The sequence below is a fragment of the Odontesthes bonariensis genome, chromosome 9 (assembly GCF_027942865.1).
Source record: "Odontesthes bonariensis isolate fOdoBon6 chromosome 9, fOdoBon6.hap1, whole genome shotgun sequence".
Lineage (NCBI taxonomy): Eukaryota > Metazoa > Chordata > Actinopteri > Atheriniformes > Atherinopsidae > Odontesthes > Odontesthes bonariensis.
This window is the reverse complement of record NC_134514.1, coordinates 21,711,874-21,722,975: the sequence shown is the minus strand read 5'-3', so window position 1 is coordinate 21,722,975 and position 11,102 is coordinate 21,711,874. Positions and strand designations below refer to the sequence as shown.

Below are 11,102 nucleotides of genomic sequence, written 5' to 3'. Positions count from 1 at the left end.
AAGTGGTTTTTCATTCCATGTCTAGTCAATTGTTTGGTTTTTGTCGTAGTCATGTTCATGTTTTGTCCCTCAGCTTAGTTTTTGTTAACCTTGTTTTTGAATAATAAACCCAGTTTGCTTCTCACCTCTGGAGTCATCTGTGTCCTGCCAACCTCACCTGAAAACCCGACAGTACCCTGCTTCTTGAAAGACATCAGTAACACAATCAAAGGCTGTGTTGTGTTTGCAATCATACCAGAGCACAAATAGTAATATAATTAAAAACTTTCCTATTTTAATAAAGCATGTAGCTACTGCAGGCTAAGGAGGCCCTGAACTGCTTCTGCTTCTGTTGTCACCATTTTTTTTAAGTTTGTGAGAATTGTATTAACACCATTGTGCTTCCCCGTGGTATTCTGCAATTCCTCTTTTTTCATGGTAGACAACTATGTGTGGAGATGTAGTCATTAAAATGACCCAGGGCTGCAGTCTATTTAGCTGAGCCTTTTTTTCCAGGGCTATGCCTCACTAGCTCACTGGGACAGTTTATGCAGACAATGCTCGAATAAAACTGCGCGGTTGTTATTAAAAGCTGGTTTCACCAGTTGTGTCAGCAAATCCATTGTAGGCCATTAACTGTGAGGTTGACTGTTTTGGGAAACGGATATGAGCAATCACAGATTAACCAGAGAGAGATCATTAGCGGGGAGGTTGAAGCATACACAGCCCTAAACAAACTGAGTGGTCCTTCCAGTATACAAGTTATGTTACAACTTGGCATGTGGGCCACAACAATTAATGGAGACTAACACAAAAGGTGTGGACAATTATGACATTTAAGCCCATGCAGCAGCACCCCTGCATGGCCACTGCAAAACCAGAGGGGATGTAGAGTATTGTAACAGATGTGTTTGTTGGGGAAAATAAATGTCAAGTATGGCAAACCTACACGGACTCCCCTGAAACGTGCCAGTAGATTTATGATGGCAGACCATCATTCAATTCTGCTGAGGCACAGTAAGCCTCCTGCTTACTATTACTGCACTACTATTACAGCTACACTCTGAAGGAAGGCCACTTCAATGCCTTTTTTCTTTGTTTGTTTTGTGTGTGGGTGTGTTTTGTATCTTTGGTAATAATCTGAAAGTTGTGAATAAATAGGCAAACCAGTAAACCATCCAAGATATCTAATGAATGTGTTCCTGTCATTCCTCCGACTGAATGAAAATGTGTTTCTTTCTTTCACTGACACATCACTGCTTTCACTCTGAATACCTTAACGATAAACCTAAAATATTCAGATTTTCAAGATAGGTTTCATGGGCAGGAAGTGACACGTGTAATGCAGTATTTCCTCTAACATTCACACGCTTCACATGTCAGTGTGTTTTTGTGGTAGTCTTATTTGAACAGCTGGTAAATGCTAAATATGCTAAATGTATTTTATATTACATTCAAAGTGATTTTCAACAGAAACTGAAAAGTGAACTTGTAAAACTTCTATGCTCGCGTCTATTTCTAGAGAAATACGCAGTCAGTGTACAGGGTTTTAGTATCTTATTCAAAATGAATATCTGAAAATCTTTCTCTCTTTTTTTTTTTACACAAGTACTTACCCAAAACAATTTGTGCTCTGTGGACAACAGGCAAAATTTCAAAGTGAGGATTAATTAACAGAGTAGTTTCTCAAACTCAAGTCTGTGGTCAGAGGTTGGCAATTGCTGAGTTTTACTTATATCTATCTACCCCGATGCTGTGACGCCATCTGGCGGCAGTAATCCACAGGGCCAAATGCTTTTATTGAAGAGCTTGTCTCATGATTTTGTGGTGTCAGTCCTTTGGAGAGCAGTAGTCACACAAAAGGGGGTGTAAAGGAAAGCCCCAGAAAATCAAAACAACCATGTCCCATTGTTGTTATACAAAGACAAGGTTTGGGAGGGAAATTCAATTTTATTGGTTTGAAAAGAACGACGCCTAGTTTACTGATGCAGTTGTTATGCTGCCTACTATCAATAGACGACATTCAAGACATTTAAAACTAGTCAACTCGGAGGCTTTTTCACTTGTTCACTATCACTAGGCCAAGAAAAAGAGCAGCTTATCTAAAAAAAAAAAAAAAGCTAATATATGAGTAGTTATATGAGGTATGTAACAAGGCGCATTTCGCCATAGAAACCTGCTCACAGTTCGCTGATAAAACGCCATTTCCCAGAATGCACTGCGGCTTCTGGTGGCATCCACACTACGAGGTGAAACGGTTATTTTCGTCCCGATGTTTGTATCTAGGTACCGGTAAACTGAAGGACAAGCGACCACTACATCTGAATTAACGCCGTGTCTCCTATTCGTAGGGTGTCCGTTGCCCCTGTAATTATTGTCTGACTGAGGGTTTCTTCTCCCTCCTCGATTTCTTGGAATTTATCGCCATGCTATCATCTGTTCCCACCAGGCTAATAGCTCGAAGGTCGCGCAGCCTGTCACCGTGCAGTCGCGTTCTCCAGACCAGCGCCAACGGTGCCGCAAGCCAGGGCATCCGCGAGACACCAGCGGAGACCAACCGCAACCCCATTGTGTCCACCTCCCGGGTTTCCAGGAGAGGAATTTTGTCTGAGGAGGTTGCTGGTACTGGTGTAAACCCATCGGTGCAGTACCATCACCTCGCCCCAAGATGGCTGTCAAACCTGGTGAACCGCCGCAGCTCCTGGGCCGCTCTGGCCAGCAGAGGGCGTAACAATAACCGGTACTGGGAGGAGAGCGAACAGAGCGGCGGGGGTGAGGGCCGCGGATCAGGTGGAGGAGCCAGTCGGGCAGGAGTGGCCTCGGCCGGTGTGCTGTCCGCCGCAGCGGTGGCATTCTGCCTGAGGAAAGACTCAGATAGCAAAGGTAGAACTGATCACCTGGAGCAGTCACTGATCACTTATGTGTGTAGAGAGTATTGTTCGTTTTTTAAGAGTTTGCAGAATACTTTTTTTTACTACTCTAATACTGTAGCAGTCTGTTAAGTTTGGACTAAGTCATGAAAATAAATTTGGCTCATATAATTGAGTAGATACGTCCGGACTTCTGCTGTGTGCTGATGTTGTTTTGTGTCACTTTCTGTTTAGTTGATGTTTTCTGTATATTTGTGTCTTTGCGATAACAAGGTGATGCGCTTCTGGAGGCAGCAAGGACCAATAACTCTCAAGATGTAGCCAGGTATAACACACACTTCCTCACACACAAACACTCTCAGACTTCATGGTTTGTGTCTACAGTGTGTTATTTCTCTCTTTTGACCGGAGAGGTTATATAAAAAATATTCCATTTTAAATGAGGGAGCCATACAGTCATGTTCACTGGCTCAAATGTTTTTTTTTTGTCAATTACAGATTTAAGGTGGAAAGGGTTATTAAATGGCAACATGCCCAATTTCAAAGGTACTTGGAAGCCTTCAGTTGTCATTTATTTTAGCAGAGAGTATGAAACTTGGACGCTGATGTTAAAGCTGAAGGTTTATACTTGGGTCCCATCTTGAAATCTTGATTTCAAACCTGTTGCGGTTGGTACACTGCAGACAAATTGTTTGACATTTTCTCAAAGGCATGGCTGTAAATACTCACTGTTTTGTGAACGTCTTTGGACGCACATTTTTGGCCCTCTAATAAACCTCTACTTTTTAAAACGATGCTTATAAATCTTTGACCTGAACCACAAAACATTTAAGAACATCGACGAATAAAGACACTCGTCTCTGAATGAATGTGCCTTTTCCAGCCCAGTATTTGTCACTTTCGTCCTGTCTGTTCATAAATCAGATGCTGAGGCCAATTTCCAGAACTGTCAGGGTCATCTGCCGTTAAGAAAGCTCACGAGAATACCCTGTTGTTGTAGTTCTTAGAGTAACCACCAGATGGAACTGGTGGACCATCTGTGACAACACAGCTGCTAAATGCAGGATGGATGTCAAACTTTACCCACCGTTGATTTGCCTTTGTTTATCCTTTTAAGCTGATCAATCAAAACATCAGCTCTGAATGGTATCTTAGGCCTAAACATGATGCCCTTCGGCATTTTCAGAGCCAGGCATCAAAAGAGGCGTGTGTTTGTGTGTGTCTGTATACAGGTGGGTAAACACTGTGCCAAGTCTGTTTGTATGTCTGGTTTTAGGTGCAGGAAATGGCACAATCATTTTCAAGCTGTAGTTAACTGTGTAGTTAGGATAATTATACCTTTTGTGTACGTTGGCTAACCGTGTTTGCATGGTCGGGGTTTCCCATTAGGGATGCTACTTACTACAGGTTAGAAATCATGTTCGATTGTTGTTTGCATCTATTTTAAGAGCGGTTATGGCCGATTGCCTGTTCTTTGGCTGTTGATATCCAGATCCGTGTATTTGAGTGTGTGCATTTGTGTGTCTCCATTTGCAGGCTCAGGTTACCTGTGCACATGTGGCAGATGGTGTAGGTGAGAGTGCATTGAGACATCCAGTTAGCAGGTCACAGATGTGTTAAGTGCTTTGGTTGAGTTCTCAGACGTGGTAGAGTGTCAGGGTGTGTCTGCTGAGAGCCACTTGAAGGAGAGGAGGCCTCCTTTTCACAAAGATTTTCATTAAATGTATCTTTTGCCTACAACAAGAGGGTAGATATGAGATTTTTTTGTTAGTTTTTTGTTTTGCTTTTATTAGGACAGTCGTAGCCACGAAACGGGGGGGGGGGGACAATTGATTGTGACACGTTAACACAGCTCCAATATTGCAATACTAACAATGTCATCCATTCATCATGCCTCAGATCACTTTTGCAATTTTTTAAATAGAAATGCTTTGGCTTCTCAAAATGTCCCTTTAAAAAAAAAAAAAAAAAAAAAAAAAGAACTTTTGAAGCTGTACAAGCTGCTCAGTTTGACAGAGCGGAAACAAGTACAGAAAAGCTCAGATGCAGCTGTAATGGTTTGCCATTATATCTGCCCTAACACTGATACCGAATGCAGACCAGGCAGTGAAAACGGAGCCAGAGAGCCTCAGAGCTAAGTGCAGACCAGTCAGAGGCCACTGTGTTGACTGTAAACAGGCACACTGCCTGCCTGCTCGGCATAAGAGACGGCAGACGGATCCCTTACACACTCACTTACAGGGACAGTGCCACTCCAGCACCTGATGTTATGCCCTGAGGCACAAAACTCAACACACACCTGGCTCGGACACATTAACTGGTCAAAGAGGGAGTGTATGGCTTCACCTAAACAACATGTGGTGATTTTATGCTTGGTGTGCCACGTCTTTAATACAGGACTCCTGGGCAATCTTTGAAAGTATGGAATTTGTTTTTATTTCTGTGTAAATATGGAAGAAAAATTCAACCACTTTTATAAGAATGAATTAATCAAACATGTAGCGTTGCTTCTCACATGTGGATGGTTGTAACCTCCAGGATGTCACCACTTGGTTTAGCTACAGTTTGAAAGCTTGATGTTTTGAAACATTTCCTTCTCAATTTTTGAACCTGTACATTTTTACTCAAGAAGAACCCTCATATACAAGGCATGCCCATACATCTGTATGGGGCGGCTCTGCACGCATACGTTTGTTGTGAGCAGAAGTAAAAGGTTTGAAACACTGTTTACATCTACCAACTCGGTCACTTCTTTAGGTGGACCAAAACTCGGATGTCCATTGCTGTGAGAAGGAGGGAAGTCGGTCATATTTTCTGCGACAGTATATATTCACACACTTTAGAAGGACAAATGTCTGAATTCAGAATTTACAGTCTCTCTTTTTTTTTTTTTTAAACTCAGAAAATGAATTTCCAAATAGTGGAATATTTGGCTTCGACCCTGAAAGTCATTGGGAAGAGGCGGAGGAGGGTTTCCCCTTCGTATATTACAGTCTACCTTTATTTTGTTACCAAAGCTCCATTCAAGAGAATGCCGGTTACGTCTCTTTTCAGATCAGGAGGCCACATCCATCTTTTATGTGCAATCTTATCGTTTTTCACAGTGGGTGGAGCAGGCAGCAAACTGCACCACTCTGGGAGTGGGTTTGTTTGAGTGAACTTGATGTCTTTACAATTGTGTTCACTGTTGATTCTGTGGATACTGTGAAGAAACAGTCCAGAAGCAGGCCTTTAAAAAATGGTATATATATAACGTTTGATAACAGGTGCTGTTTTTCTTTTTTTTTCATGGTAAAATAGCCTTTTGAATAATGGGGAATCAAAATATGTTTATTTATTTTGTAGAGGGGAGATAAGAGGAGAGCAGTTTCAACTAGTTAGTTTACTTCTTCTGGGGCTGGGATGTTGTTTTTCTGTGACACACTGTTTTGGGGCTTCAATAAAATTATCCGCCACACTTGGATGGTAATATGTTTTTGAGACGGCTACAGTAACTAGAGCTACAATTTTCTGGCAAATATTTTGTGTTTGCACTCAGATCTCAAAAAAGGTTTTAAAAAAAAAAAAAAAAAAAAAAAAAAAAAAGATCAACTGAGAGATCCTTAAAAGAGATTCTGCAAAAGTCTGTATTTTGAATTGATAAATGTGCAAATAATCCTCATTATGTCTTGGTTGTGTTAAAATGTGCAACACGACAAAATGCAGCGATGTGGTGCTGTCTCGAAGCTCTGTTACTAGCTGGTGGGAGTTGTGATGCTTCAGTAAACATTTTCCATTCTGTTTCTTTTCCTATCAGGCTGTTAAAAGAGGGCGTGGATCCAAATCATCGCCATCGTCTGGGCTGGACCGCTCTTATGGTGGCTGCTATGAACCGACAGCACAGGTCTGTGTGCGTTTCCTCTAACTAAACCTCCTAAACAGCAATGGGTGGAAAACCTCTGAGATGGCCTCCCTTGTTAGCATATGTAACGACAACGTAGTTGTTCGGTATAACACAGCTGTCTGCTTTAGTTATAATGTGAGCATGTGTGTGTCCCAGCTGTAGTCCTTACAGTACATCTGCAGGAGTGCAAAGTGCAACTTTCAGACTGACAGACGGCGTTTACCCGTACCCCCATCCTTCTGTCCAACAAATTGAATTAGCCTCCTGGCCCACAGAACACACACAACACAGAGAGGGGCCGAGGTTAAGGCCGGGCCAAATCCAATTTACAAGGCTCTTTTTTTTTTTTTTTTTTTTTTGTTCTTCCTTTTTCCCCTCCATCAGGACTGTGTGGTCACTTTTTTGTTAAAAGGTCTCTATGAGGGACGGGCATAATGGGAATTCTGAATATGATAATAGCTGCAAACAAGCTTACTTAAAGTCACAAGGTTATTGTCACTTCTTTTTTAGTTTGGAAGGTCATGTCAAGAAAAAAATGCCCAAAATTTGCTGCTCCTGACTCCTTCACTATGGGAATAAATGAGAATTTAATCCTATCTGTGACTTCAGGTTAAATGTGTGAATTGTTGGTACGATGAAAACAATGTGACGCTGATGATTATGAATGCTTGTCACCATTTTTTTTTTAAACACCATAAAGAGTAAGTTTAATAATAACTGCAGAATTAATTGTTGATCACAATAACCTTTAGTTGCTCTTTAAATCTCTGGTCTGTAACTAATACGTCGTTTGCTTTGATTGGTTTAGGTTGCAGTGATCTATCAGCCACAGCATAGCTCACATTTACATATCGTGTGTAAGGAATTGTCACTGTATGACATACAGATGCGTGCCGTGTCATGTTTAATGATGCGTCTCTCCCTCTCTGTGTGTCAAGTGTTTTTGGATATAAATTTGATTGTATGTGCGTCTGTGTGTTTACCCAGTGTCGGTGTGTCTTCTGCGTGTGTTTGTGTTATGAGTGCTATAACTCAGCAAGACAGACACTCCTCTGTGTTTAATCCCCTCTTCCAACCCCCCAGTGAGCCGTCACTGCTGCAGGGAAGACAGAATATCAGTTCACACACATCCTTCACATCTCTCTCTCACACACGCTCACATCTGCTCACTGAACATACGCACACATATACGCCGAAAGTGAGCAGACAAGGGGAGTTTATACTAAATATCTTACAGGCCAACTGCCTATTACTCAGCCACACACAACTTTATTTGCAGCCGTTAAGTGAAAACACATGGAACATTACTCATGAACAAGGTCTAGCCTGTAGCTAAAATGTCAGTTTGGATCTCATTGTTGAGTTATTCCACCGCTCTCACGGTGTTTTTATATTTTCCCGGACTATAAGTGATATTTGTAGTTGAGGACATGTAGGGTTTCATCGGAGTGAAAATGGTGGTAGCTGTAGCATCCACGGGCTTGTATCCAGCGGTCGAGGCGTGGCTGTGTGAGAGACTCAGGGTGGAGCAGAGGGGTGTGTAAGAATTAAGGGTAAGACTCCGCAGAGGCGTGTGTTTGCTTAGCTTTGATGTGGGGCTAAATCAGGGAGGAGCAGGGCCTGGCCCTCTGTTTGCACTCTTTAACACACAATGCTCATCTCAATCGCTCTTTCTCTCCCTCCATCCCACCCTCGCTGCATTCACGTGCACAATGAGCACTCAGCCAAGTGTAACGCCTGTTGACCGTTCCGACCTGTCGGCCGAGTGACTCGACGGGTGGGAGCGGGGTAGAAACGAGGGGAAAGCTGAGGGATGATGGAATGAGAGGATGAGTGGCTTGCGTGAGGAAAAAGAACTGCTGAGAGCAGAGAGTGATGTGAAGTGGGATTATGGATTTGTGACTGGGATTAGTTGGACTGGATAACTCTTGGTGAAAATATTATCATGACTTGGTCACGCTGCAAAAGCTTTTGATGGTAAGTGGTCAGGTTTAGTGACATAATCAGTTACCATATACGGGTAATGCTTGTCTGTGTTTTTGGGGTTTGATATAATCATTTTCAACACACAGCCACTTTATACAGCAGCTGTGCGATGATTGAGATGGTTGTTGAAGGTTGAACATGGACTTAACCGATTGGGGGGAAAAAGGGAAATATTTTAAGTGGGTGTAATTGAATAATTGGGCTCAATAAATGCTGTAAAGCAGACGGGTGGGGATGGTCTCTCTGATAATTTCACACAGTAGATTTTGAACAGTTACATAATCCGGCTGAATTAAGAAAATTAAAAGTAACCAAGTGCAGGGGAGCCCTGTTTTCTGCCTTGCACCTGACCCCAGGTGAGGTAGGGTCAAGTGAGGTCCGGCATCTGGGCCAGGTGGTCAGAGACATGGATGGTCAGTTCGACTCAGGTGTCTTTTATAAAACAAGGGAGACAGAAGTGTCTGCTTCCTGTCTTCCCTCCAGGGCCGGATAAGAAACTAACACCAACGACCACTAACAGCCCGCGCTCACACCGCTGGTGAAGCTCAGGCAGAGCACGAAGCTCACAAAGCTTCAGTCTACCAGCCGTAGCATCCGCATACTAAATGTTGAGTGGCCACAGCTGTTTGATTAAATCGCAGTGTGGTGCAGCAGAGAGGTGCAGACTTCTGCTGAGAATCCTCAAGCCTTTATGCTGACCCCCTCTTTTAGCTCCAGTGGTGATTCGGTTGAGTTTAAGCTCAGATGTTTCTGTTAAACAGGGAAACTGGAAATTATTTTGTTGCAAGCACATTAGACTGATATAATAATGGTTTTGGAACTGTGAACCAAAACTAAATTTCCCAAAGATACCTCAAAAGCATGCATCGGATTAGATTCTATCTGAACATCTGTAATTATGATATTTTTTGCCAGTCCTTTAAAAACTGGCGTTTAACTTAATTAACCTCTGCCTGCCTTCAGTTTGGCCTCAAATTACTCCTGCAGCTCTCCTAAATGTCCCAAATAAAGTTAACCACTTGATCATCAGTTGATTAGTAAAACTATAAACTGTTTTCACAGGCTCATTAGTTTTAGTACTGTCCTATATAATTAAATCTTCATTTCTTTCATCTTTTTAGTCTGGCCGCCGTCCTTTCACACCCTCCTCCTCCTTCTTCTCCTCCTCTTTGGAGTTTTCCTCTCTTTATTCCCCCATATTTACCTTTCTTATGCCATTAACTCTTTTCAGACCAGTTTGTGTCTTCACAGTCCTGTCTAGCCTCGTGTGACCAAACTTAGTTTGAGTGTGTGTGTGTGTGTGTGTCTCTCTGGCTGTGTCTCTAGAATGCATCAATGTGTTTGTAGAAGTGCTTGCAAGGGTGAGAGGAGAGCCCTCTGTGGGTCATGCCCCCCCCCAATCCATCCCCCAGCCACAGTAATACAGTAACAAAAGGGGACCCCCCCGATAGTCCTTTTATTCCCCCTCAGCAAGGTCAGACACAAAGACCTGTCCAGAATGTTCTCAGCCTCGGTCTCCCACAGGAACACACATGTTATGTTCTCTGATGATGATACAAAGTACCAAAGCCCGTAAACATCCTGCTTTCGTTTCAGAGACGGAGATGAGAAGGAAACTTGAACCTTGGCTTTTACCCTAAACAGACATTGCTACCAGATTCCATTCACAGTTGAAGTGATAACAAAATCTCCTACTACTCGCCAACTATTTTAATATTACCGTGACAACCTATTTTTAAAGGTTGGAAAAAAACCTAAAAACACATTTTTAGTTCTTGTCCAATACAGATTTTATGGGTAAAGTGTCAAAATGTTGCTTCTCTTGTTCTGTGAATTGATTGACATTCCCTATTTGTAACTGGTGTGTCATTACCATCAAGACACTTAGTTTTACCTGGTTTTATATCAGAGTTGGCTGAAATCAGTGTTGAGCTTATTCACCTGTCAGGGCTAATTTTAAAAGCGGAGTTTCTTCTGTTGGCTCTGTATCCTATTATGTTGTCAAGTGTAGTCACTCTTCATCCTCATATGAATAATCATTGTGTTCCATTTAAATCCTTTCAGGCCACTGCCATAACCATTTAGCTGAGAATTATCCATCACTCCCTCCCCGGCTGCATTACATGGTCACAGGTTTAATGGCAGCAGTGGCGTACCGGCAGAGTTCATGTTTCGGCCACCGCCTCCCTCTTTCACAGACTAGCCGTCTAGTTTTTGTGAGCACTCTTGAGCACATCCACGTCTCAGTGTCAAAGCCAATGCCCACGTTCATGGCGGTAAATGTAAAACGTGTGCTTCTGTAGACAGAGCGACGGTACCTGGAATGTCCTTTGGGTCACAGCGAGTGGTGTTGCCGAGGTAGTAGTGTTTGCTCTCTAAGGCAG

At 42.5% G+C, this 11,102-nt stretch overlaps 1 protein-coding gene across 1 annotated transcript in view; it reads left to right on the top strand.

Annotated features, from left to right (window-relative positions):
* Positions 1 to 2,207: 2,207 nt before the first annotated feature.
* Positions 2,208 to 11,102, top strand: part of clpb (ClpB family mitochondrial disaggregase) — a 33,389-nt gene continuing 24,494 nt past the window's right edge. The window contains exons 1-3 of the mRNA XM_075473616.1: positions 2,208 to 2,862; positions 3,123 to 3,174; positions 6,646 to 6,732. Coding sequence (XP_075329731.1) covers positions 2,406 to 2,862; positions 3,123 to 3,174; positions 6,646 to 6,732 — 596 coding nt within the window. The 5' untranslated portion in view covers positions 2,208 to 2,405. The remainder of the gene's footprint in view (positions 2,863 to 3,122; positions 3,175 to 6,645; positions 6,733 to 11,102) is intronic.